The sequence below is a fragment of the Neopsephotus bourkii genome, unplaced genomic scaffold (genome assembly GCF_033783945.1).
Source record: "Neopsephotus bourkii isolate Nb327-2 ecotype Australia unplaced genomic scaffold, CSIRO-AGI_Nbou_v1 NB_284, whole genome shotgun sequence".
NCBI lineage: Eukaryota > Metazoa > Chordata > Aves > Psittaciformes > Psittacidae > Neopsephotus > Neopsephotus bourkii.
Window position 1 is genome coordinate 493,861 of NW_026900793.1, and position 27,113 is coordinate 520,973.

General features: G+C 53.4%; 2 protein-coding genes across 4 annotated transcripts in view; both read left to right on the plus strand.

Moving 5' to 3' along the window:
• The first annotated feature begins 96 nt into the window (after positions 1-96).
• Positions 97-20,027, plus strand: TRAIP (TRAF interacting protein). Of its 2 annotated transcripts, XM_061346951.1 has the most exons (16): positions 187-239; positions 1,226-1,283; positions 2,309-2,447; positions 2,534-2,617; positions 6,557-6,596; positions 9,191-9,318; positions 12,027-12,121; positions 12,621-12,734; positions 13,672-13,759; positions 15,270-15,359; positions 15,585-15,673; positions 16,389-16,544; positions 16,745-16,793; positions 17,295-17,420; positions 17,958-18,008; positions 18,786-20,027. In XM_061346951.1, the coding sequence occupies exons 3-16, from the start codon at positions 2,445-2,447 to the stop codon at positions 18,912-18,914; spliced, it is 1,242 nt and encodes a 413-aa protein (XP_061202935.1). In that variant the 5' UTR covers positions 187-239; positions 1,226-1,283; positions 2,309-2,444; the 3' UTR covers positions 18,915-20,027. The 2 variants fall into 2 exon arrangements, with proteins under 2 accessions (XP_061202934.1, XP_061202935.1); XM_061346950.1 differs by lacking the exon at positions 2,309-2,447 and having other exon boundaries at positions 97-239.
• A 1,906-nt stretch (positions 20,028-21,933) lies between these two features.
• Positions 21,934-27,113, plus strand: part of BSN (bassoon presynaptic cytomatrix protein) — a 94,493-nt gene continuing 89,313 nt past the window's right edge. For both annotated transcript variants that reach the window (XR_009724513.1, XM_061346934.1), the window contains exon 1: positions 21,934-22,124. Coding sequence is in view for 1 of the 2 variants with exons in the window: in XM_061346934.1 (XP_061202918.1) it covers positions 21,949-22,124 (176 nt within the window). In the remaining variant the exon portion in view is untranslated. The remainder of the gene's footprint in view (positions 22,125-27,113) is intronic.

Here is a 27,113-nt window from a genome sequence, read left to right on the forward strand (position 1 = left end):
GCCTCTGCTCTCTCCCCTTGAGGTCACATCCGCACCGGGCCGGAAGTGGCGGGTGCGCGGCCGTATTTGAACGGCGGGGTACCGTGCGGCTGCCGTGGTTGCGGGTTCGTGTCCCGCGGGGGCCGCCCGCCCGGCCCCGCCATGCCCATCCGCGCACACTGCACCATCTGCTCCGACTTCTTCGACAACGAGCGCGACGTGGCGGCCGTGCCCTGCGGCCACACGTTCCACTATGTCTGGTGAGCGCCCGCCTGCCGAGGGCCTTTGAGGAGGATGTGGGGGTTGTGTTTTCCGGTTCCGCCGAGGTACCGGTACCGGCGGCTCCCGTTCTCACTCCGGTTGCTGTCGCTCTGATGTGCGGTTTCGCTTTGCAGCGGCTCCTGGAGCCGCGGCCGCCCCCCGGCGGTGCCGTCAGCCCGCGGCCTGCCCACTGCGGTGTTTGTGTGGAGGGGCCGGTGCCGCGCTCCTGCTGCGGGTGTTCTGGAAGTGCTGGTGTCGGAAGAAGCGGTTCTCGGGCAGAAATAAACGCTGTGTGCGGGGAGGGAGCGGGTGTTTGCTTTCCGGGGCCGGCCGCCTCTTGCCCAGTGGCACAGCTCGGGCTTGTGCTCCTCGAACAGCCAGCGGAGGAGGGAGAGCTTCCAAAGGAAACCTGCCAGCTCCAGGTTGTTACCGGGCTCCAAAAATAACCCCTTCTGAGCGTGACGTGATGCCTGGGTTGCAGAATGCGCTCACAGCTCTCCCGGGGAGCCCGGCAGGTTTGTGTTCATCATCGCGGAGCACAGCGGCCCAGGCTCCCTCCCTCCCTCCTTCCACAGATGTGTGGTTGGTGTCAGCAGCACCCTTTGGAGCTGACCGTGCTGGGGACCTCAGCTGTTGTGTCCGGATGCGGCAGCTCCTGCGCTGTTCTTTGTGGTGACCTGGTTGCTCCTGCAAAGCTGTGATTATCCAAAGGCTCTTTCCGAGGGAGATCTGAGCTCTGCAAAGGCTCTGCCCTGGTAAAGATAAGCTCACACACTAAACTCAGCTGAGAATCGTCTCGGAGTGAAGGAAGGGTGCCTGTGCTGGAGCACAGTGTTCCTGTTAGCTGCACCTCTGGACTAAATGCGTTTTTAGTTTTTAGCTGTAAAAAGGAGGTGCATCCTGCTGTCTTCTGGTGAGCCAGGGGGTCTGGGAGCAGTGCTCCTGGGGTTTAAGGATTGACCACGTGTTTCTTTTCCTTTCTCAGCCTCATCCAGTGGTTTGACACAGCACCTAGCCGGACCTGCCCGCAGTGCAGAATCCAGGTAAAACCATCCCCTGTGTACAGCTCTCTGCAGATGGCCTCAAGGAGCTGTGGCCTAGGCCTGGGGTGGTATGAGGAAGAGGCTTAGGGTATGAAACACAGAGTTTTCTGTCACTTCAGGCTCTCCTCAAAGGGTCAGAGAGCGATCTCCCTTCAGTCAGCCATTCCAATCAGGGGTTGGTCCGGGGGTGCCCCTGTTGTAGCTTTTCCAGAAAGGGTCTCTGGGTTTTCATAGCCTTTATTTAGGCTGAGTGAGCATTGTCATAATGATGGAAAGGGCTGGAAGGGGTTAATCAGGCCAGGCTAATCCAACTTGTGTTTCTGGAGTACCCTACCCCTTGCCGTCAGGTAAGCAACCCCTTCTGCTGCATGTGGTCCTTGTAATTGAGGTGCTTTGCAGCAGCTGGCTCTTTGTTGAGCAAAGCAAAGGCTGGAGAGGGAAGGAGGGATGTGAAGGAAGGATGTGCTTCTGAGATGGGAAGCCAAGGCTTGGGGATCCAGTGGCTTAACTGGGACCTGAACTTCTCTGAAGTCCTTTGTGTCACCAGCCTTGGTGCTGCCAGTAGGTCTTGGTGTGTAGCGGCTGCAGGAGATGCTGCCGCACACTCAGATGTGGGTTTTCAGGCAGCTGCATCTTGGGATTGTTCTGTGTTCGTACTTCTTTTTTCCTCTCAAGGTCTTGGCCCTTGTTCCTTCCCTGACTTGTTGATTCCCTCTGTTCTTCACTGCCTCTTACATCTCTGGGTTACCATGGAGTTACCGCGAAATAACATCTCATGTAGCAGTAACCATGCAATTAGCTGGTGTCATGACTGTATATAATACTTAAAACACAAAGCTGTAACTGCATGGGGGAGGTGTGGAGAGCTATCAAATTCAATTACAGCACCTTCTGCCTGCAGAAAGCATCACGTACTTCTGTCTTAGGATTTGGCATCATGTTAGCTCAGCGTCAGCTGCTTGGGCCTTAGCTGCCAGAGAACAGACTGCGCTTGATTCAGAAATGCCTGAATCTTTCTGCTGCAGCTCAGGAGCTTGGCTGGAGTCGCGCTCACAAAACTGAGTGGGGGGTCTGCTGCTGTGCTGATGAGCCAAAGCAGAGCATCGTCACTAACGGCGTTGAGCACGTGATCTGACTTGTCTTTCATGGCCTTGTGACAAGATGGTACCTTTTCCCCCTCCATCTGTCTTCAGTATCTGGTTGTGTTTCTGTATCTGTGCCCATCAACCTCTTCTGTCTCCTCTGTTTAGGTCGGCAGAAAACACATCATCCATAAGCTGTTTTTTGATGTTGCCTTGGAGGAGCAGGCAGCGCCGGATGCAGAGACCTTGCAGGTAATTTGGCTATGTGGATCTGTTGTGTTGATGCTTCAGCACCCTTGGATCATGGTCTGAGCTGCCCATTCTCTGCCAGCAGCTGTTTCCTGAGCTGGTGCTGACAGTGCTGTGCTCATGTTCCAGATCTGAAGCGCATCAGTGTCTCCTGCCTGTCTCTGTTCCCCCTCTTGGTGCTCACCCAGTCTCAGCTCCGTTGTAAGGAAGTCTCCATATGGAGTTCCCCCTGACCAGGACTTGTGAAGCCTCCTCTACTTCACTGCTCTTCTGGTTCTCACCTTACCTGGAAAGCTCCCAAAGCAGCACCAAGCAAACATCCAACTGCCGCTTCTCCCTTGGCGTGTTAAAGCCTTGGGGATGAGGCTATAGAGCTCTTCCAAAAGGCAGGAGAAGGAAAATCCCAAATGCAGTTAACTGCTGCTAGTGTCTGTGGTGTGGCTTGGTTGTGTGTGAGGTCTTCTTACCCCTTCATTAGAGGAAGTGCCCCGACCTCACTTGTGTGCAGGTGGGTTTGTTTGCACAGACTGTAAGGAAGTGGGACAGGGTGGTGAGCATCGTGGTTCCCCAAGAGAGATTAGGAATAGATTGCCTGAAGCTGCACCAGCAGTGGCTGGTCCCTGGGGAGGATCCCGGCTGGAGCTGGTTGATGCTCTCTAAGCTCCACTTTTAGGTGTAGAGAGCTGGGGGTGAGAAGGGATGAATGCAGAGTGGCTGTTCCACTGTTCCACGTTCTCCTTTGCTTAGCATGGATGAAGCATGGCTCCTTATGTCTTGGAGTTGTCTGTTCCAAAAAAAATAACTGGTTGACCTTGGTATAATGGGATGCTTGTACCCTCTCATGTTTAGAATCAGCATGTGCAGCAATTACCATAATTAGCAGTTGCCATGACAATGCTATATGTATATCGTATGTTTTTAAAATAGAGCCAGCCAGACTATAATGTCAGCAGCACTGTCGTTCTCCAAGATCGCTAATAGAGGAACTGCAGGCTGAAGTGTGTGTGCTGAGGAAATGAAGATACATCTCTGGGCACTTGAAGCTGTGTTCCTTAGAAGCAAAGCAATGGCTTGGAGCAGATAAACATTGCCTTTAGTACATACTCCAATCTGCTCTCACAAGTGTAAATACATGAGTGACTCAGAAATGGGTTGACTGGAGAAAATTGCCCTAGAAAAGCTTTCTTTTCCCTCTCACCCCCCACCCCAGGATCTAAGATGGGCTCCTCCAGGCAGGCTGTGCTGAAGAACTGCTCCCGTGCTCAAAGGCAGGATTGTGCAGCCACCCCTGCACAACAAGCTTGATGGTAACTCATCCTCTCCTACACAGTTTGCTGTGTGGCTGTCAGAGCAGCATCTGGCCTCGAGTGTGCAGCTTTCCTAATGAGAGTGCTGAGGTCACTCTAAAGGCAAAGAACCAAATATTTTTGGTGTAGATTAGCATAGTTAGCTTGTCTGGCTGTTTACTGCCTCATGCACTGATTCAGCTTGCTGCTGGAATGATGCTGGTTTGTTACACATTTCATGTGTGCTGCCTTGTTTCTGAGCGACATGGAGCACCTTAAGAACATGGGTAACTATCGGGGGTGGGATTGGATTTAATGTCCATCTAGGCTGGAGTGATGATGGGGTATCTGTGTGGGTACAGATAGCCACATCACTGCCTCTCTGATGGGGTATCTGATACTGGGCAGGGTGACAGTTCAGCAAAGCAAACACATGGTGGGCAATCCCCCAGCTCTTTAGAGGCTGAGAATTGGTGACATCCTCAGCCAGAAGTGATTTCACCTGAAAAAGCCTCCAAACACGGGGTTTGTTGCCAACCACTGCCTGTCCCTCCAAGAGCCTGGGCATAGAGTGGTACTTTGCTCTGAAATCAACTGGAGCTGTATCTCTGCAGCCTGCAGATGTCCTGAAATGAGCATTTGGCCTCCTGCCGTGGAAAGGTTGGGCTGGGGCAAGGCAGTGTGCTAGGAAGCAGAATATTAGCTGTGGTCCTCTTGTTGTCTTGGGGCTCTGAAGAAACGGTGCCAGGGCTGCTTTGCTTCCCACCACCAGCATCAGCTTCAACTGAAACACTGCAGGGGACTTAGTTCCCTGGAGTAGCTGCAGACCACAGACTGAACGCTGCGACATGCCCAAGCGGTTTTGGGTGCTGAGCCTGGGTTTATCCTGTGTTGCTTTTAAAGATGGTCCGTGGTGATTAGAACAGCCTCCATGTGGCTGTTTCCAGAGTGGGAAAAGTGTGAGGTTTTGGGTGTAGCGCTGTGGTGAGACCATCTGGAACCTGATGCTTCCAGTTGCTTGTGATCTGGGGAGCAGAGAGCCCTTCTTCCAAAGGAGACTAGGAGACTGTCTTCTTCAGCTGGGTGAAGAAGAGGAAAGAGGAGAATTCCTGCCTGTAAACCTGCTGGGGAGGGTAGAAACCTGGAAAGACAGCTGTCTGTGATGAGGATATATTAATTTGATCTTGGGAAAATGTGGCCTTGTAAGGCTGGCAGAGGGAGGAGAGCTTCTATCAGAGGAGTGAAAATTGGGAGCAGTCTTTAGGAGCTGTGGCGGAGGATGAGGATGAGGGATTTTGGATTAAGTTGATGAATGAGGTAATGTTACATAGCTGCCTGCAGTAGCCTGGGATTTCTTTGCTATCATGCTAATTAGCACATCTTGTGAGCTCACTAATCGTTACTGAATAGGACTCTGAGGAAGCTTCTCCAGAATAGCTTCTGCAGCAGAGCTAATTCCATGTCACCCCTCCAGATGTTGTCCCCCCAGGGTCAAATCCAAGTCAGCTCTGCTAGGTTTTGCATTCAGTCCCTCCTGCTTGCCAAGCTTTGCATCCCATATTCTCTTTCCTGCCTTTACTGTCGGTAGCAGAGCTTCACTCTGGTCCCGTCAGATCCGTGGTCACTGGCAGTGCTATTCTCAGCTCAGATTTGCATGTAGCGTTCCGGGCTGCACAGATTTGTGTGCTCTCCTTCAGTACTGTGTTGGCATTTTATTGTGGTTTTATTCCACTGCAGTTCCTGCCTGACTTGTTATGTGCTTTCCTCTGCAGTTCTCTAACACAGCTTTTAAAGTCATCTTCTGTTGACTCTTTCCTGTATATATTTGTGTCTCTCTTACCCTGTTTGTTTTTTCCCCTTTTTTTAATATTGTATATAGATAGCCTCTTTTATAACCTCTCTACATTTTATTTGACTATTTGCCAGTGTTCATAAATCCTGTCTCTGTAATTTAAGCTATTGGGCATTTGCTGCCTCTTTTTGATCCTTAATGAAGGCGCTAGAAGTATTTGATGTTCCTCAGAGCCTTGTGGCACCCAGGAGACGTTATGCACTCTCCTATTGCTATGGTATGGATTGTTTTATGGGTGATCTATTTGTGGCTGTTAGCTCACATCAGCTTCCTGAATAGCAGTGACTTCAGGGTCAGTCGGAATGCTGGCTGGTGCCTTTGGACTGTGTGCTGGGTGACCTTCTCAGGTGTTTGGATATAGCCTCCTGTCTCCCACCACCACCTGATTCAAGTTCACTTCAGTTCAAAGCAACTCTCAATCCAGTTAGTCTGGCAACATCCCTGCCTTATTGCCTTGTTTAGGTAAAACATTATAAAAATTGCTCCTGTCTGATTTCCTGTGTTTCCCTGAGAGCCTTCCAAAATTATTCAGCTAAAACAAGATGACTGACAGTGTGAGAAATACAAGGTTGACAAGGCTAAGATGAAACTGCGATCTTCTCTTCTCCCCCTGAAGGATGCCAGTTGGAGGTGCTCTTTGCATACCCTGTGATAGTACTTGCTTGTAACTTGGTGCTTGCCACTACCTCGTTCCCTTCTTAGCACCTGGCTGGTGCAGATGTCCTGCTGAGAAACCTCTTAGATTCCTTTAGGATCTGGTGAAAGCTCCTCTTTGCTAACTGGGTTTTCTGTGTTGTGTTTCAGAATGAACTGGACAAGGTGAAGGCTGAGCTCTCTGTGAAAGGTGAGTTCCAGGCGCTGGCAGGGGTCAGCAGTCCATGATCAGCAGGTCCTGGGCTCTGCCTGTGCTAGGTGGCTTGCCCAGGCCTGAGGAGCCCCTAAGCAGAGCCCGCCCTTCTCTGAAGCTGAGGGTATGGTGCAGGCTGCTTTTTCTAAAGGTGAGACCACCTAAAGCTGGACAAAGCCAGTTTGACAGAGCCAGAGGCCAAAGCCTGGCCCAGCTCTGCTGTAACTGGGGAGCGTTCTGCAAGCCTGGAGACATATATGCAGTGTTCTTGCTCCTCTTCCTAATCACAAGCTATGGAATTGCAGCACAGCTATATCTGGAGCAGGCTTGCTGAAAGCAAAACCCTTGGTTTGCTCACTGGGAAACTCACAGCTGCACATGGTAAAGCCTTGTTCCCTCCAACAGATCTAACTGCCCAAAAGCAGCAGTGGGCAGGCTTTGGATGTGTTTGGCTGTTGCAGTGCCACATGTGTTGCATGAAGAGCAGACGGAGTTCAGTGTGTGCGCTTCCATTTCCCCATCTTTAATTTTAGAGGATGTTTGAGGGAGGCAGGAAAAGCAAAAGCCCTGGAGACTTGTCGATGGGTTTTAAGCATCGTCTGTAGGCAGCTTGTCATCAGAACATGAGTCATGAGCAGCAAAAGGAAAATGTCACTCTGAGTGACAGAAATCCAAAGACACACTAGCAGAAGGGGGGAAAAAAAAGCTCTTTAAAGAATGCTGGGGGCTCACCCACGCCACAGGAGTCGTCTTCCCTCTGCCTTCCCTGCGTGCACGAGACAGACATGAATAGCCAGTAGATTGAGGATTCGGTCCTTAGCCCAAGAGCAGAATTGGATGGTCTGCAAGTCTCTATTCTGAGGCCTGTTCTCTTGCCAGCTTAGTTGAGTTTAGTGACTTGGTAGAGAGCCAGATCTTCTGGGGAAGGTGTCTGGGATTCTTGCTAGGATGTTATCCAAGAAAAACTGCTCGAAGGCCTGCTCATCTTCTCGGCTTCTGGTAAGTAGAGGTTGGATTTGACATTCCCAGTCCCATTCTCTTTTCATATTGGAAATGAGAAGCTCCTTCCCACCTCCTGCCTCATTTGCTGCGGGCACTCTGCTCTCTGGTGGTTCTTGCGTATAAATTCTTCACTTTAAAGATGTGCTCTGTGCTGTGCGCTGTAGAGGAGCTGTGTAATTGCCAGTCACTGATCAGCTTGCAAATGGCTCTGGAGGTGCTGAGCTCTGAGCAGACCCAGCAGGCGCTGTGGGAGGCACTCTGAATGAGCTGGAAACTAATTCCTGCAGCATGGGGAGGTTCGATTCCTGCCATCTGCCTCTGGGCAGCTGGGAACGGAGGAGGGGGAAGCCCAAGCTCTTTTGGTGGATGTGGAGTCCCCGCAAATGAAGGGGGGTGTCTCCAGGCTGTGCTGCCTCTGGTGAGGCAGGGTTATTCACATCAATGGAGAGAAAAGGGTTTGCTGAGAAACAAATGCTTCCCATGGCAGCTGTGTGCTTCTGCTGGGATAGGTTCCTGTCTTCTTCCCCAGTGCCATGTGTCTCTTTTACTGTTGGATCGAGCAATGAAGCTTGCTCTGCAGGTCATGCTTCCGTGGGATGTGGTGGCACAATCTAAAACTGGATTGATTGCAAGGAGGAAAAAGCCTTTTTGGAAAGTCACTGATGGGCTTCCCACTACTGCCAGGCTGCAGCCATGGGCAGTTTGGGCAAAGGCAGGAGATACTGAGCTGAGGACTTTAACCTGCGCTCAGCAGGGTTAGAGAGGTTCCTGCTTTCCCTCACTGCCCATCTGCTGCAAGCTTTCCATCGATGCTAGCTGCTCCCTGCTTAGGTCTGTCAGCTTCTGGTGGTGGTTATTGCTTTTTGTGATGTTCTTTCTTTGCCTTAACAAATCAGATAGAATTCTGGTGGTGTTTTGCACCACCTTCTCTCTTGTGGTCAGAGGCATGTGCTTTGTTCCTGGACTGTGTGCATGGGGAGGGACAGCAGAACTCAAAGGCTGTGCCTTGCAAAAGGCGGTCTCTCTGAGGAGTCTGCTTGAGCTGTGGCACGTCCTGTGAAGCCCCCAGTGCCCAGCAGAGCTCTGCTTTACTGCCTCTTCCCCTTTGACACAGGTAGAGCAGCGTGGTGGGTCGCTGCATGCAGCTGCCTGACAGCCCAAGAAAGGGCTTCCTAATACAGAAGACTGCACGTGGAGAGGATGGGCTCGGGGCTGTGCACTCCACCTCTGTGACAGCTCAGTGTAACTAGAGAGAAAGGCTTTCCTTGTGCAAGCCTGGCTTTGAGAGCATGCAAGAGTTAAGATGCAGCAGCTTAATGCTAGCAAGGCTGGCACTGGAAAGCTATTAAAGGGAATTTTTTATCTTTAGTAAAGAAAATCTTGAAGCCTGCTGGCAGTGGGAGAAGCAAGTGCTCAGTATAGACCCTGGTGCAGACAGCACTTGGGGAAATGTGTCTCTACAGGAACAGCCACCTCCTAGCAGCCTGGAGCCTGAGATCGCAAGCAGCGTCTTTGTCGTGCTCCTGCTGCTGTGGGGCAGCTGAGGTCTGGGTTTCTAGGCCATGACCCTTCTCTTTTTTCTTTTCCAGAGAAAGAAAAGCGGGAATGCCAGGCAGTTGTGGATGGGCTGAGGGACACTCTGGATGTGCGCAATGCCACTATAGAGTCGCTCCAGAAGGTGCTGGGAGAGACAGAGATGCTGTGCTCCTCTCTCAAGGTACCTTTCCTCTCCCAGCAGGACTTCAGCTCTAACCAGTGCATAGTCAGTGTTAGTTTTGTTGAAGATCTCTGCAGGCCCTGCTAATAAAGGGATTGTGCTGGTGGGATTTTGGATCTGCTGCCTTGAGATGCCTGACTCTTGATCTCTGAATGGCCAGAAGGCAACGGAGCTGGGTTTTCATTTTGGCTTTATTAATCCAAAGTGAGTGGTGTTGCTGGTCTTGAGGTCCTGTGTGTGCTCCACCTGGGGGTGATTCAGAGGTGTGAAAGCCAAGCCTGTGGTCTGTGTACAAGTGGCTACATGCTGGTGGCCCTGGGGAGAGGGGGAAGAGAAGTCCAGCCTGGGGGATGCTGGCTGAGCCTTGCTAATGAGGTGGCAGTGCTGATCATAAAGGTAGCAGCAAGAAGAGAGTGGGAACTGGCCCCAGCGCCCCATTGCTGAAACACTGTCTCCCTGTGGTAGAATGTTCTCCTGAAATGGGTTTAGGCCAGGCGGGATTCAAGGAAGATTGGTTTCCTAGTTTGATTGGAGGAGAAGTCAAACTGAAATATACGGAGGGGGAGTTGCAAGCTTCAGCTGAGTGGGATTTGATCCAGCTAACTCTCCTGTCTGTATTCTGTTGCCAGGGCTTCTGTTTAGTTAGGCTAGTAATGTGTGAAGTCCAGGGATCAAATATTCCTGTTGTGTTTCAGCGTGCAGTGACTCAGTGTGTAGTCATGTACTGTGCGTAAACAGCAAGGGGAAGAGCAGGAGCTGCATTGTCGAGGTGTCTTGTAGTGAGCAGAACAGCTCTGCCTGGCTGGGATGGGCACTGCTGTGTGAAGAGGACATGATGGTCACAGGAAGATGGGTTTCAGGCATGTGGGGTTGTGAGCTGCAGACTGAAAGGCATGGGAGGGGTTGGCTGCACCTCCTAAGATCCCTGCTGCTTGGACCTTTGCCCAGTAGCCTCAACTGCATCATGTTCCTTCACCTGCGAGGCCAAGTGGTCCAGGGAGACCTCATAGATGTTGTTGCTGGGTTGTCTTGCTTATGTCACCTGCAGCTGGGCTCCTGTGGGAGGAACCAGCCCTGGAGGTCTGCCTGACACTACCAGTGTGGGGCTGTCACAGGGCAGGAAGACAGACACAGGAAGGAACTGATGCCAGGCAGGTCTTGCTGTGAGCCAGCACAGCTTTTGTTTTCTTGCCTGACCATGAGATTATATTGAGTGTGCTTGGGTGGAGAGGCAGCCCCTGTAAAGGGCCATGCCAGCGATGCTCATGGGATCCTGGGTATAGCAGGATCAGGTAGACCAGTGGCAGGATACTCCTGATGCTCCTTGCTCCTGCAGAAACAACTGACAGTGGAAGCTGGTGTTTGCTGCTCAAGTCAACAACTCTGTGCTTGGCTTTCCTGCCTTGGCACCTCAGAGGATGCTCTGTGGTTACCTTGCCTGCTGCAGAACCCTCTGTGTGTGCATAAGTCCTTTAAGGGAAGCTGGGCAGGATGGAAGGCTTAGGGGCCTCGAGGTGTGTTTTTCTGTGGTGTACAGGGCATTCTAGCTGAATGCCAAGCACTGTCTTATACTGCATCATTAAAGATTAAAGCACTAAACTTCTGCAGTGAAAATATAGATTTAATTAACCATGGTGCAGGTCAAGCCCACAGGCTGCAAACCATTCCTGTCTTCTGCTAGCACTGTCTGATGCTGCTGAACCTTTGTGTCAGAGTTTGCTGCCCTTTCAGGCATGTCTGGGGCTGGGGACTGCTCCAACCTGGCACAAAACACTGCTTCGGGGACCTGAAGTGTAGAGAGCTCTGGTTAACGAGAGCTGAAGATGGGCTCTGCCTTAGCAAGAGTAACATGGGAGCCTGCAGCACTGTCCCTCTGCAAAGTCCCAGCATTTTCACAGCTGTTTGGTTTCTGTGGTAGAGAGCAGATAAAATCCTTTAACTTCCGTGTGGAAGGGAGCTTTACAAGTGATGGTCTTCTGCCAGTCTCTCCCTGGAGTCAGCACTGCGCTGAAACCAAGCCCAGAGCCCCTTGCAGGCACGGTGCAAGGTGCCCAGGCACACACAAACCTAGACAACGTGGATGCATTTAAATGCTGCTAATCCTGGCCAGCTTCCCCCTGTCCACACTGCAGATGGGTGCTTTTCCAGCTCAGCCGAGGTTCTCTGTTCCTGCTGCCTGCTACTGGAGAGCCTGGCAAGGTGATGGCTGCAGTGGGCTTACAGCCTCTCCAGGCAGGTGGGAGAAGTTCCCTGGGTTGGCTGAAGTCTCCTGGAAGAGATGCACTCAGCAATTCCTATTTATGCTCTGAGCAGCTAATAGAAGGAGAAGATAAAAGGATCAGCTGTGCACGGAGGAGAAAGCAATAGCAAGGTTTGCTTGCGGTGGGTTTGCTTTTGACAAACTGTCACCGCATCCAGGGGGCTGCACAGCCCCACAGATGCTTCCAGCTGAACAGAGGCTATGGTGTGGTTTCAGCACCAGATTCATCTTGTGATGAGCACTGAAACCCTGCAGCACTTGCAAGGAGCAGAGCTGGGGGTGCAGCAAGGAGGGAGCTAAACTCTTCCTAATCCTGAGCTGCTGAGGTGGTGATAGCATTAAGAGCCAATGTATGCTCCCAGCTGCCCGCAGTGCGCATAAGCCAGGATGTTTCTCTAACAATCCCTGGAGCCTTCCTAACGGTCTGTGTGTGCTTGCTTCTCTGCAGAAGCAGATGAAATTCCTGGAGCAGCAGCAGGAGGATAACAGAAGTTCAAAGGAGGAGGCCCGCCGCCTGCGAAACAAGCTGAAGACCATGGAGCGGTGAGATCCCAGCTCTGGGCCTTGCTGGTGGGCTGCATGCCTCTCCCCTTCTCTGGGAGGGAGGGGAGGGTCCTGCTGTGCCTGCTGCAAGCTCCACATGCTGGCTCATCGCACCCCATGAGGTTGGAAGCTGGTGCATTGTAGCAGGTCTGTCTGTGCTTTTACCCCTGCTGTGTTTCCAGTTTCAGCAGGGACAGAATCCCAGCCCAGGAATGCAGTCAGCCTCAGGGCTATAGGGCCCCAGAGCTGGGACACTGGCTCCATGTGCATTATGTATGTGTGTGCAGCTGCCCCTTCTCCAGTCTGTCCATGTAGGGCTCTTTGTCCATAGCCAAAAGCCCTGCTTGTGGATGGGCAATCGTGTCTCTTCCCCCACAACATCCAGAGTGCCTGCAGCAGGAGCTTAGGCTGCACCAGCCCCTTAGGGGGAAGCAGGGCTTCAGTTTCTCTCCCAGTTGTTTGTGACTCATGAGCTGAGGGGACTCTTTCTTTTGTGCAGCATCGAGCTGTTGCTTCAGAGCCAGCGCCCTGAAGTGGAGGAGATGATCAGAGAGATGGGAGTCGGGCAGGCAGCAGTGGAGCAGCTTGCGATCTACTGTGTCTCGCTGAAAAAGTAGGTGCTGTGGGCTTGGCACTTGGCTCATTCCTCCGTGGGTGTGCCATGGGAGAGCCCTCTGCCAGGTACCAGCAGGTACATGGGCAATGTAGGGCTCTTGCTGCCTGCTTGGGCCTCCACTGGGTTTTGACTGACAGATCCTGGGGACCTAGATTGGAGCCTGTCACACTGAACTGTTCCCACTGTCACTGTAGTGACATGTGTGTCACCATGGGAACTGTCTCCAGAGTTGTCACTGCACCTATAAGGTGATTATTATTATTCCTTCCGTTTCCCTCTCCTGCCTGGGGGGAAATGAGTGGATGAGGGGTGCCGGGCTGTACCCTCTGCTGCACTGCACTGTGCAGCTGTGCCTCGATTGCTCTCCAGTAAGGGGGATCGACAGTGCTGCCCTCCCCTACCTGGAAATCCATCTGGTCCTGCTGGGCAAAACCACAGCTTTTTTTGGGTCCGTTCTGATGGCAGCTGAATAATTGCAGCTTTGATACAAAACTGTAATGAGGCAAGTGTCCCTGTGGTGTAATTGGGAATGAATGTGCATGGCCAAGAGTGTGATGTCTCTGAAAAGTCACTTAAAGCAAAGCCCCTTCTTTGCTGCCAGCATGGAGGCTGCTCTGTTATCTGTCTGTCTTTTCCAGTGGCAACAGAAATGTCTCTGGAATTGGCTTCCATTTTGCTGGTGAAATCTGTTCAGGCCCTCTTCTCAGGCACGGTATTCCATGCAGCTTTAGTCTTCCCCATGGTGTATTGGAATGGTTGACTCACTGTTGGGCAGTCTTGGGATACTTCTGTTCCCTAAAGAGCTCTGTGTCCCCTGGGTTTTCTCTGGTGGCTCTGCAGTTGTGGATATCCAAATCAAGGGTCTTGGCTTGTCTCTGGGAAGCTCTAGCTCAGTCCTCTCACAAATGGAATGCCTCTTCTGCTACCTTTGAAGGGAATATGAAAACTTGAAGGAGGCTCGGAAGATGTCCAGTGAGATGACAGAGAAACTGAAGAAGGAGCTCTTTGCTGTCAATAGCAAGGTAAAGGGAAAGTGTGATGTGGGGCTGTCAATAACTGTGACCCAAGCCCTCTGCAGTGCCCCCCTCCCACACTGAGCACTGTTTGAGTGGTACTGGTGGTGTGGAGGTGTCAGGCTGGGGTTTCTGGAGCAGGGTGCGATGCTGTGGTGGGGGATCAGCTCCTGGGCTGCTCGCTTGTCAGCCTCAGGAAGATTGGTGGGGCAGTGAGTGCAGAGCCAGCCCGGGTTTGGCAGGGAGCCTGGGCTGGAAGGCAGCAGCCTGCAGGTGCTCTGCTGCTCCCACTGGGTTCTGGAAGCAGCACTTCATCCTGCCCAGCACTCAGCTGCCAGCCCCTCCTGCTGCACACCTGGGCCCACAGGAAAGATGAGAAGGGATTTGAAAGCAGCACCAGTTGAGCAGGGCTTAGTACTGGCTCGGCACAGCCACAGTAACCCTCAGCCTTGTGCCTTCAGCCAACTGAACCAGGCCAGGGCTTCTGCATGATGCTGTGCACAGGCAGGTGAAGTTCCCAAAGTGAGGGCATGGAGGTGGCTCTGCACAGAGCCTGCCTGGGCTGGCACTGGCCTCGTACTGAGCTTGGAGCTGCTGATGTGCCCCTGTTGCTGTGCTTCCCCTGCTCCAGGCCTGGCTGGGCTCTGTTAGCTCGTGTTGGGTGTTGCTTTTGTCAGTTTTGGTAGCAAGTCCCTATGGAAAGCGTGTGTGTGTAGCTTTGCTCTATGTTCCCTGGGGCATCCCCATGTGCAAGCCCACAAAGTGAGAGACTGTAGGTGGATTTGGCCTGTTTTTTGTTACTCACCCATAGCTGTTGTCCCGTGAAATATGGAGAAGGAAGTTCTCAGATTGCCGTGCTGCTCCCCAAGTGAGGTAACCTCCTACATGAGGTGCTGCTGCTGGAATCGAGCTGCTTCTGGTGGAGCTAGTGCCAAGCTGCAGTCACCAGCTTGGGTCAGGAGGATGCGAGTCAGTGCACTCAGGGCTTGGCTTGGCTGACAGAGAGCTGACTGTACCCACACTTGTGGGCTGGCCCAGACTCCTTAACCCACAAAGTCTCTGAAGTGGTGGCAGTCCACTTCCCAATCCTTGCTCCTGGCATGTTTCCCTGTTGAATCAGGCTTGTCCATGTGCCAGTATTGCTGATGCACAACCGTTCTCCAGCCTGTGGTTTGTAATTCCTGTGCTTTGGTGGGTCCACGGTCTTGCAGGAACTCAGAATGCAGCCACCAAGTGTTAGAGCAGGGAAAAGCTGTTACCATCGGGCCACAAATGCTCGGGAAACGTTATAGGAAGGTTTGTGTTGAGCGAGCAGCCCTGGAGATCCCTCTGCAGGCAGCATGAGGAAATGCTTAGGCATTCGGTTGCTCTGATACAGGAGAGGTTGGTCACACTGGCACAGGAAAGCTGAGCCCTTCAACAGGGATGTGCTGCAAAGCATGCTGCACCCACAGGGACCTGTGATCTCCCTTATCCGAGTGTAACCAGTGCTCTGCTCTTTGGGGGGGTTATTCTGCAGCTGCAGAAAACGGTTTTAGAGTTGGAGAAGACACAGGAGGAGTTAAAAAGCACCCAGAAGGATCTGAAGAATGCGGACAAGGAGATCTTGGTGAGAATGTTATTCCTTGGTCTGCAGTAACTGGCAGCTGGCCATGGCCTACAGCTGCAAAGCCAGGAGTTACACTGGCTTTTGCTCGGTGACTGTTACCCAGCACATCTTACCTCTCTTATTTGCCCACCTCCGGGTTCTACCTGATGCTGATTTATGGGAAGGGGCAAAGTATCCGCTACTAAATCATTCCTTTTCTCCCTCTGCTTTCCTTTTTCCCTCCAGAGCTTGAAGAAGAAGATAGATATCCTGCAGGATACTCTGAAGGTCCCATCCCCAACTAGAGAGACGCTCAGTCGGCTAGTCTTTGAAAGGTTAGTGAAGTGCATCCCTCGATACAGGCACTGGATTGAGATGTCAGGTCCAAAGTGAGCGCTGACAGTTTAACTAGCTGTGGGAGCAGAGGTGTGCTAGCCTGGCAGGCATCGCAGCAGCACGGGCGTTTTGCTCCTTGTATCCTAGTTTGCTGCTGACAAGGCGGTGTTTGGTTTACCTGGGGAAAGATGTGTGTCTCAGAGGGTTTGGGTTGGAATGGGCTAGGTTTTGACAAACTCTTTATCACTATGTCCCAACAAGGAAATATCCCTAAAGCTGTTCTTGTGGTCGCCTCACAGTTGGCCTTACAGTGAGCATGTGCTGGTGTGTGGGGACTGAAGATCTTGGCCAGGCAGAGGAACCTAGTCTGGAAAAAGGCATCTCTTGCATGTTTACCAAGTCCTTTCCTGCAAAGAGCCTCTGCTGTTGCCCCAGGATGGCAGGCTGTGTTGCATACCCAAAGCAGCAGTGTGCCAGGGTACACCCTGGGCTCTGGGGTGCTGCTGTTACAGCACAGGCCGTTTGAGGGTGAGCAGTAGTTTGGGACACTGACTATAAGCTCAGGGGTTTGGATTGTCCTTTCTGTGGCTGGTGAGCAGAGGGGGCTGTGATGCTGGTCCCACTGCTGCCTCAGCTCAGTCGTGCAGCTCTGTCTCCTCTCGTCTGCCGGTGGCAGATGGTGGCCTCTGGCTGATGCTTTGCATGGCCTTGCAGCCCTGCTCCCGTGGAACTGCAGCACCCGAAGCTCCACCGCCCAGCCCACAGCGAGGAGATCAATCTGGATGCTTCTTTTGATGTCGACACCCCCGAACATCAGCCCTGCAGTTCTCTCTGCAGCCCTGCAAAAAGGCAGAAGCTGGATAAAAAGCCGTGAGTTTTCCCTCCTCTTTCTGCTTCCAAAGGAGATCAAAGTCTCACTTCTGTGGAAGTTGCTGTGTGAGATCAGATAGCTCTCCAGCTGCCTGATGTCGTGCTGCAAGTTCTGTCGTCATCTGCTTGGCCTTCTCTGTCCTTGCCAGCTCTACTTGAACAATAAATCCCTGCTGATTTGCTCCTTGGGCTTCTTGCAGGCCTCCCGTGGTAAACCTGGCGAAGGAAGTTCTGAAGGAAACAGTGGAGGTAAAAGGGCTACTCTTGATTTTTCTGTATCATCTCTTTGATTCCACTGTTAATAAGCGTGGGATAAAGGACCCATTTTCTCCATGTAGGAGATGCTGTCACCACAGATCGGCCCATGTGTAGGACCACTGTACATGCTTCAAAGGGATGTGCTTGCTAGTCTCTTAGAATGCTGCCTCAGGCCTCCTGGCATTGGGCAGGAGAGGGAGGGTGGGGACCCACCTGCTTCTTGCTGATTATCTTGCCTCAGATGTGCTTGGCATGATACAACCTGGGGCTGTAGGGTCAGTGAAGGGGGCTGTTCTTCCAGGGTTGCTGGGTGCCATGTCCCAGGCACTGTTCCGCGTAAGCCCCAGTGGGAGGTTTGAAACTACTGTTCCTTGGCCTAAGCAGTAACCATTACCTGGAGCAGCTGTGTGCATTATTAGTGCTCCCTGTTTATGGACTAAATTCAGCAGATCATGCTGGTTAAAGGGCTTTTCTCATTGTTTTGTGGGACAGAACTGGGCAGATGATCTGGAGGATGATACTCTCAAAGGACTGTTGCCAGCATTCATCAGGAACTCTGTTCTCTCCAAGAAGCCCTCTTCGGGTAGCTTGCTGGGTCCGCACAGGAACGTGGGCACTGTAAGTATGACTGTCCAGTTGGTGAGCATGTCAAGGGCTGGCACTGCACGCCTCTGTCCTCAAGTGACCCTGCAGGGGGAAGCGAAGGAGGCTTTTACTTTGCCACAGTGTGTGGAAAATAAGTCTTGGAGCGTGACCTGGCTACTTCCCAGTCCTGCAGAGCTCCAGGGATGACAGATGCTCATTCCCTTTCTGGCAGCAGACTGAATGGCGCTTTGCATCCCATTCCTCCACCTCCTCGGAGCTTTGGGTGTTTTCCTTGTGTTACTGAGTCCCAGTGACAAAATCCTAAGCTGTTGCTTTGGAGTCTCAGCTTGCTGCAGAAAGTGCCCAAGATACCCAAACTTTACTAACATCCTTGGGTCTGCCTTCTTCCAAAGGTGAGGGCTTAGCATCAGTACTGAGTGTTTCCAGGTGCTTGTAACCCCACCACAGAAGCTGCAGCCTGCAAGGCTCCCTCTTCCCTATAACCAATGTGAGGAGAGGTAGCCAAGGCTCTGTGCTGCTGCTCCAGACTCCTTTCTTCCTCTCTTCTAGGTGCGGATGGGTTATGATGGCATGGGAGGCAGAACAAAGTTCATACAGCCTGTATCCTTTCCTGCAGCTCACAAGGCAATAGTAGTGCTGTAGGACTTCTCCTCTGTTCATGCTCATCTTGGAGTCTTCTCCACCAACCAACAAAAAAATGGGCTAGGACCCTCAAGGAACCATTAGATTTGTCTTCGTCTGACTCTGAACAAGTCTGAGTTCAGCAAAGGCATCAGGGACCTGAACTTGCTGAGAGCATTAGCAGAGGTGGCTCATGCAGAGCTGTGGATCAGCCAGAAATCGGTACCACTTGCAGGGACTGCCTCTGCCTTTGGAATCCCTGAGCACAGCCTCTTCCTGGCTGCCTGCTCGCCAGCCCATCTGTTCCTGTGGGATGCTGCTGCCCTGCTGTGCCTGTGCTGGTGGGCAGCCCTGCAGCAGGTGAGCAGAGGCTGGGCTGAGCTCACCCTGTGATGGGGAAGTAGCTTTTCCTTGGGAAGGTGTAGGCTGTAGTTTCTGTGCCTTCCCCTGCACAGTGTCCTGGCTCTGACATGCAGGGTAGGTCTTGAAACTCTGACAGATATCCTTAAATACTTTCATGTGTCAAAGGGGGTAGCATGGAAGTGGGGAGTGTTCTTTGACTCATGGGACAGGAGCATGCCTGAGCTCTGCTGCTGAGTAGGGGCAAAGACCAGCCTGTCTGCAGGGAGTCTTTCTGAGGGTGCCAGGGTACGGCTGGGTCCCAGGTCTGTGACTGAGGCCCATCTGCAGCTGGTATTGGATCACTTTTGTCTCCAGGGCATTGGTTTGTACTTTCCTTGACAGTTCTGCCTCTAGACAAACCTGGCAGAAATCCGTCCCTTAGCAGTGAGGAGCAAGAAGAAGGTCTCGAGGCAGGCGTCTGCAGCTCCCTCCACATCTTCCTCCAGAAGCAACCAAGCCAGACTGGACAGTTTTCTGCAGTGAGAGCAGCTGGGCAGGGTGGCCATAGCACAGACCATGCTTGCCCAGAGCCTGGCACGCAAAGCAATGGGCAACCATTGTTCTGTGAGTGGCTATGATTTGCAAAGCACCCATGCTATGTGGTGGGTGAGACAAGTTGCCTTGCAGCAAGCCAACAGGAAACCAAGCCTCTGGCTAGTGCTTGGACTGATTTATCCCCTTCATTTTACCACTTCTTCCTCCTATTTTCATGCAGAATAAACAGGGTTTTCTCATCTTTACCTGCTCAGAGCTCTGCAGTTGCTGCTGTTGGGCTCTGACACCAGGTCAGCTGCACTTGTTGGATGCAGCTGCAAGCCAGAGGTGTGGGAAGGATATCTGGGATGTCAGTCTGGAGTAAGAGCAGGGACATGGACCTGCTCTATGCCTGGGGTAAATGGTTCCAATAGGGTTTCCAGGAGGAAGAAGCGTGCAGGGGGCAGAACAGTGTTGGCCTGCAGGGTGGCTGTGTAGTTATCATCAAACTAAACTTCCTTCTGCAGTGGGCCTGGGATGGTTGGGGCCCCCACAGACCACCCTGAGGCATGGTCTGGTTTGGGCTGTGAAGTCTGCTATGGAGTCCCAAGTTCAAACTTGGCACTGAAATTGCTGACCTGGGGAGGGGGTGCTGGGGTGACCCCCTGCCCTGCTTGGGAATGGAGAGATGGGTGTGCTGATGTCACCTCTGTTCTTGTTATGTGTTGCTGTCAAGCTAGTGTATGAATTTCTATTGTTTTAATGAGACTGTAGGGGTGTTTTGTTCTTTTCTGACTGCTTTGCCTACTGCTTTGAGGGATTGGAACAGCCTGAAGAAGTGCTGAAGGTGAACAACCTCCTTGATAGGGGGGATACTGGTAGGGCTGAACCTGTCTGGGGTTCCTCAGCTTGGTGATGTGTGACAGGAACTTCTCCCTCTCACCCCATGGCTGAAGCAGGGCTGTTCATTGCAAGGAACGGACTTGGTGAGGCACCTCGTGCTGTACAAATCCATCGTGTTTCCTGTTTTTAGCTGCTTCAGGCTGGAACCTGCAGTACCTGACTTCCTGAATCTACGCCTTTAGGGAATAAAATATAACACTATGTGCACTTGTTAACACACCTGCCTTGTGAGCATCTTCTTCCCTACTGCAGCTCAAGGTGAAGAGCCAAGTGGGGGGTGATGGGTGTGCTGTGAAACCTTTGCTGCCAGCTCTTGGGGGGACAGGCCCCTTGAGGGAAGGGCTGTGGTGGGGTGAAGCTGTGATAAAAGTGATGCCAGGCTCCAGGGCAGTGAATGTAGCAACTCCCCACAGCCCATCTGCTCTGTCTTCCCTGCAGCAGTGGGGCTGGCTGCTGAAGAACAGGGGTGGGGAAGACCCTGGAGGAGCACAAGGAAAGGATTCAGAGGGCTGGAAAACAAGCCTGGGGGACTTAATCAAAGGGGGTGATAGGGGCCAAGCACTGCATGTGCTGGGGCTGCAACCCCTGTCTAGTTCAAGGTGGATGTTTGAATCTCCTGGGTTTTGGGGAAAAAAATACCGAAGCAAACCACCAAGCCCAGCCTTTTTCTTGTTTGTTTTTATATATATATTTTTTTCCCCTGTTCTGGACCTAGTGTCAGTCCTGATCTCCTTTCATCCTCCATGCTCCACCTTCCCATGTCCTTCCCACTTTTAGCAGCTGTCCCTGCTGTCTTTCTGCTCTGTTTTACTGCCCTACACCTTCCTCCTGCCCAGACATGGAGCCTTTTTCCTCTTTCTTGGGGATGATTTTGGCTGTTTGCATCTTCATGTTACACAGTTCGCTCCCTGCACAGGACAGCAGTGACCTCTGGGCTCCTTGTCCCCTGCGCTTGGAAGGGGCAGAGGCCCCATCTCCTGATGTTGGTCTCTCCATCTCCCATGGGGCTGGAGGGGGCAGCTGCTCTTCCGCTTGCTGTGGCCAGGAGTCCTGGGGGTCCTTCCTCTGCCCCCCAGCCTGCTCCTGGGAATGGGAGGCTACAGCATCACAGCTAAGGGGCAAGTACCTGTGGGGCTGCTGAGCCCCTCCCCGTGGCCTCTGAGCACATGGGGCAGCCTGTGATGTCATGGGGAGGAGGCGCGTCTGTTGGCTGAGTGCTGTGTGATGTCAGGGGCATGGGCGTGCTGGTTGGCTCCTGCCTGTGACCTCCCTGCAGAAGGTGAGTGCTCACTGGCTGAGCCTGGGCCTTGGGGAGAGCATGCAAGCCCATTGGTTGGGCCCTGTGACTTCATAGAAGAACAACGATGACCATTAGGGGATGGGGTGCTGGTTGGCTGAGGGCTCTATGACCTCACATCCGCTGGGCACTGTGTGACCTCACAAAATGCTGCGTGCTCATTGGCTGGCTAGGTGTGACCTCATGAGGTGGCACGGTGCCCATTGGCCAGTAGAGTATGACATCTCAGCGCTGCCTGTGACCTTACAGGGAGCAGGGCACTCATTGGCTGACAGGGTGTGATGCTGTGGGGCAGCCATGACCTCATGGCTGGCAGAGTGTGACCTCTCCAGCGAGTGGAGCTCTCACTGGCTGGCAGCCTGTGACGTCCTGCAGTGCTCCGTGACCTCACGGGTGACTGGGTGCTCATTGGCTACCAGAGTGTAACCTCATGCGGGAGCAAGCATTCATTGGCCGCCGGGGTGTGACCTCACGGGAGGCTGCATGCTCGTTGGCTGTCACAGTGTGAGCTCGCAGGGCGCCGCCTGGCGGACGCGGGCGGTGCAGAGCGCCGATTGGTCGGTTGGGCTTGGCGGGGCGGGGCGCACCCCCGCGCGCCCGCCGCTGCCTCGCGCCGCCATTGGCTTCCCGGGCCCGCGGGAGGCACGTGCCGGCTCGGGGCGTGGGGAGGGCGGGGCGGAGGGCTGCGATTGGCCGGGGGGGCGCGCGTGCCCGCGGCGCGGTAGCGGGCGGGCTGCGGGTAGGCGCATGCGCGGGGCGGCGGGGGCAGGCGGCGATGGCGGCGCGGGGCTGATGGCGGCGGAGGCGGCGCTGCGCTGAGGGAGCGGTCCCGCCCGGCCCGCCATGGGCAACGAGGCCAGCCTGGAGGGCGGCGGCGACGACGGGCAGATACCGCCCGGCGCCGCCGCCGCCGCTGCCACCGGGGCCCCGCCGCCGCCCGCCGCCGCCGCCGCCGCCGTCAAACCGCCTTCAGCACCGGGCGGCGGCGGACAGCTCCCGGGCAGCGCGACCGGGCCCAGGTGAGAGCGCGGAGCGCTGCGTGCGGGGGGCACAGCCGGGACTGGGAGCGTGGGAAAGAGCCGGGTGCCGTTCGCGGGGTGCGCGGTGCGGGTGTGCGGGGTGCAGGCCGGGTGCGGGGGGCGGCCGGTGACAGCTCTGCGGGGAGCGTGCGGGCAGATGTGGGTGAGTGGGTGACAGGGTTGTGCAAGGGGCAGGAAGCGATGGGAGAGCAGCACCAGCTGCAGGGGTGCGGGCAGACAGTGGGGTGGGCAGGGGCACCCGCGGCAGGGCAGTGCTGGAGGGTGCAGCCCCAGGGGAGCTGGGAGCTTGGGGACACGCATGGGTGCTGGCGAAGGCAGGGGTGCAGTTCGGGGCTGGGTGTGGGAGAGGGGCAGCATATGGCCAGTGAAGAGCACAACGGTTTGGGGGACAGGAGAAAGAGGGGTGCTGCCCGGCGGGCAGAGGTCCAGCAGTGAGGGCTGGGGAGACTGTCACAGAAGTGGGGTTAGGAGGATGGAAGGATGTGGTTTGGGGCTGGGGAGCCTGGGCTGGGGGGTCTGGACAGGTGAGGAATGGTGCCTGGTGGACCAACTGTGGCCACCCCAACCATGGCCACCCCAACCATGCACATCCCAAACGGAGCCGGCACCGAACAGGGCAGGTCCTTATGTAACAGGAGGGACGTGCGGCCCTGCCAGGAGCCGTTGGTGCGAAGCCTTGCAGGGAGCGGTGCTGAGCCATGCTCCCACTGTCAGGCAGCGCCAGCCGGCACCGAGATGCTTCGGAGGCGGGCGTGGGATTGGAGATGCTCCTTTAGGGGAAAAAAAAAAGAGCCTATCCTAAAATGCCATCCTATCTGGAGAAATAAATGCCAGGAGCAGAAAGTTGCACAGAGGGATGCGGGGGACCCTGCAGGCAGCTTGCCTACGCTGCGTGGCCAACGTGGTGGCGTTTCGGGCTCTCCCATGCAGCGACGAGCCCTGCTTGTATTGCCCCTCGCCAGCGGGAGCAGACCAGGAGGCTGCAGTTGTGCCTCGTGGAGCTTCCCTCTCGCTCCCAGCTGGCTGCAGTCGCTGCTTGCATCCAGACGGGGTTCAGGGATCCCAGAGAGCAGCTGAGCGGCGGGCAGGCTTCTCTGTGTCAAATCTCTGTTAGCTTTTGCACAAGGAGCATGGAGATATACCCGGAGTGGAATCATGCCTGTTTTCCATCCTGTTTTCTCCAGCTCCCCCTTGCTAACCAAGTCACTGGTCCCTCAGCTTCGGACCCTGCCAGTGAGAAGTTGTTCGTAGGCTGCTTGTAGTGAGTTGAAATTAAAGACTGCTCAAGCTGGTGCATGGAGATGAGCCGAGGGAGCCGTGCAGATGTGCTGTCTCTGGTTTTGGCACTGCCTTGGGGCTCCCCTGTTACTGCCCGGGGTCTGTGTTCACTGTTGTACCAGGGCTGGGGGTCCTGGGGTCTTGGAGGAGCCGCAGCCCTGCAGCATCCTCGCTCCTCTCCTACCAGAGCACCGGCTGGGTTTTGCCAGCCATGCCTGAGCCCTTGGTGATGCTCCTGCCCCTCCTGGGGAGCTGCTGCCGGGAGCTGCCCTCCCTTGCAGTTAATGCAATGAGGGAGGTGGGCCACTCGGGGTTCTGTATGCAGGTGGGGAGCACAGGCACAGAGCGGCAGTGGGATGGGGAACATGCTGATCTGTACCAGAGTGGGATGGGTGTGAGGGGCTGGGGTAGCACTGAGGGGTTTTAACACAAGGTAACAAAAGTGGAAATGAAGGTAAAAGCAGGCCTGAAGAAGAAAGTCATCTCTGTGAGACGCAGGAGTGGGCACGTAAGGCAGAGCAGATGTGGTAGATGGTTTAGCAAAGCACGGCTCGTGCTGACCAAGCAGCGAGCGTGCAGTGCACAGAGCATCCCTCCCGAAATCCCAAGTGGCAAGGGAAAGGAAAGGGAATTCCTCCCAGTATCTGGGCAATTGGGTTTCTTGTCTGAATTAAGTAACCTAAATCTGTATGTAAGCCAATGAGGGGTGTAGTAGTGTTACTTTTCTGTGTGGTGTTTCACAACTTGCTTTGTGTTATACAGGGAATAGTCTGAATACCTGATACGTGATACAGTGGATTTCGGGCTCTTGTGTTTAAACTCATAATAATTGTTTTAAAGAAACTGCACACACCATGGAGAGACTTCAGAGTGGAAAACATCTTATAAAGTAACATCTTCTCATGGGGTTGCAACATCTACTGCTATTTATAAGCTTTGATTTTCTGCCTGAGCGCTTTGGGTGAGGCATGGTGGAGCCAGGGGATGAAGGGAAGATGGGCACTGAGCTTAACTGTGCCACCCCTGGGCTCTGCCAATGGGGAACAGCTCTGAAAAGGCAAACGTGGTGCAGGGTTGCATCAGGTGAGGTGGGTTTGGTGCAGGTGAGAAGACCTTGCCCCTGCGCAAGGTGCTGCTAGAACCTCGCCTAGAGGCTTAGGCCCAGCCTTAGGACTCGGGCAAGGTGATGCTGAGGAAGGATGGAAGGGTTGCTGCTAGTCTGCCTGCACAGAGCCTCTGTTGTCTGAAAGGAGATGAAAGATGGAGCTTTGCTAACCCATAGCATCAAAGGAACACAGTTGATGCATTTGGACTGAAAACTTTGCAGCTGCCTGCCAGGACTGAACCCTTTCTGCTTCTCCAAAGAGACCCCCTGAGCAGAAGGGACAAGACCATTTGACAGTGCAGCTTGACGGACTGATGAAGAGGGGTTGCATGACAGAGTAGGGATGCTACCAAGCTCAGAAACATGGCTTGGGGCACAGAGCTTTAGGTGGCTGGTTTCCCTGGTGTCCTAAGGAGAGACTCTGTTGCTGCTTGTGATCGTGTTTGTCTGTGCCTGATTTATGACTGGTTCATTCAGGTTCTCGGTCTGTCTGCTGCTCAGCTGTAGAGCTCGTAAAGGACTTGGTTCTGATGCCTGGATGCATGAGCTAAGGCTGAAGGATGGGCGAGGGGAAGAGGGTCAGTCTCCTGGGAAGCATTGAGGACCTTCCATAAATACAATACACAGCCTGTCAGGGGGAGCAGCAGCGCTTTCAGCATCAGCGTTTCTGTGGAGCAGGGAGATGCATGTGGCAAGCAGCCAGGCTGGCTGCTGGGAGTCAAGGTTGGGAGGGAGCTTTCTCCCATGGCATGCCAGCACAAACCGCCAGCACCATTGCTATCCATCGTAGAGAAACCACTTTACTGAATGCCTCAGAATTCCCCAGGCTTCAAGGTAGGCTTCCTGTGAGCTGAAGGGCTTGAAGTGGTCAAGAAGGGAAGTTTCCAGTGCTAAGGGACAGCATCTCCTGTGTGTGCTGTGAGTGCTCCCCAAAGCTTGCCTTGGCTTGGAACCACAAGCCAAGAGTTGATCCTGTTTATCCTGCTATATACATTTAGCATCGGTCTGTTTGCAGGTGATGGTGCTTGAAGTAAAAGATGAGGTGGTAGAAAAGAGTATAGTAGAAACAGGACTGAAAGCAGCAGCCCCCAGTTAGAGAAAATAGCTTATCTGTGGAGGAAACGTTAGCACAGCTCAAACGCTCTGTTCTGCCCGTCTGGTAGCTCACTTGTGTTTGCTGGTACAGGCTTGCTTTCTCACCATAAATACCATAGCAATAATAGGGAATGAGTATATACAGAAAAGTCATTTAAAAACCCACCAAGTTTGCCCATTTCTCTTTAAATGGGCACTTTCCACAAGCTTGCAGAGATGTGCAGGCGATGGCCATTTTCATATGACAGTGCTAGGAATGAAAGAAGGCTGTGTGATGGAAAACCAGGGCTTGCCCTGCTCTGGAGAGCCAGCTCCGTGCTTTGTGTCCATGCCGCAGAGAGCCTGAGCCCTGAGCAGGATGGTGCAGGGTTGTTACCATCAGAGGCATCTCTGGAAACCCTTTTCCTCGGATATTAAAATAGGTTTTTCCCAGCCTTTTGCTAAACTGAGGCTAAACTGGCATTCTGGAAAAGCCTGCCACTCACCCATGCTTAGTATTGGTTTAATGCAAGGTGTCCCTGCCCGTAGCAGGGTGTTAGAACTGGATGAGCTTTGAGGTCCCTTCCAACCCAAACCAGTGTGTGATTCTGTCCGCTGCAAGATGTTTGGAGGGTCAGGAGGAAGCTGAGGCTGGGTTTGAGTGAGGAAGGAAAGAGCAGATGAGCAATGTTTGAAGCTCACGGAACTTGTGCGAGCTGGATAAAAGGTAAAAGGAAGAGTACAAAATGGCACAGCTGACAGATTGAGTCAAAATGTTTGCTGTGTTAAATATCCCAGTGGGCTTCAGTTCATCTTCCTCTGCTGTGATGGGCAGGCAGTGTCAGCTACAGCACATCTTCCCTTTAGCAAGCGGTGCTTTGCATACTCTGATGATGGCTCTGACAGCAGCTGCTAGGCCACTGAATTTAGATGGCACAGTTCTGGGTGCTTAAGTAACTCCAAAACCTCTTCCGTGAGCATGCTCATCAATATTCAGAATGTTGGGCATCAAACATTAATGCCTTTATTTCCAAAACAAACACACAGATTTGCAATCGCTTCACAGGTTGGGGTTTCTCACTGCTGGAACCAGCCTGGATGTCATGCTGAAGACATGCCTCTACCTTTCCCTTTTGCTGTGGGAGGAGCTCCTGGATGCACGTACAGCATCCGCTTAGGAAGAAAGATGTGCAATAGTTTGGAGGGGTTGATTCAGTTTGCTCTGTTGGCTTGTGCTGGCTGAAAGTTGGAGGACTCTGCCTCCTCCTTGCCTGGTTTCTGTTGCTTTCTGTGTGCCTAAATCCCAAGTGCTGCTGGTCAGCCTCTTCTACTGGCACTCAGGAGCTGTGCCACAGCTCGAGTGACTGCATCCCTCACACCATGGGCAGCGCTATGAGCTGGTGTCCTTCTCTGGCATGCCTGAATAAAACCGTTTCTTTCCTCTGCTGGGAATTGAGCACTTAGTTGTTGCTTCCCATCATGTTTCCAATTCAGTGCAAACAGGTATTCAG

Excerpts from the sequence above, each read along its gene's own strand:
- TRAIP (XM_061346950.1), top strand. The coding sequence starts at position 142 with ATGCCCATCCGCGCACACTGCACCATCTGCTCCGACTTCTTCGACAAC. Across the intron at positions 15,674-16,388 it reads AGTCGGCTAGTCTTTGAAAG|CCCTGCTCCCGTGGAACTGC; the intron begins GTTAGTGAAGTG and ends ATGGCCTTGCAG. Across the intron at positions 18,009-18,785 it reads GAACAAAGTTCATACAGCCT|ACAAACCTGGCAGAAATCCG; the intron begins GTATCCTTTCCT and ends TTCTGCCTCTAG.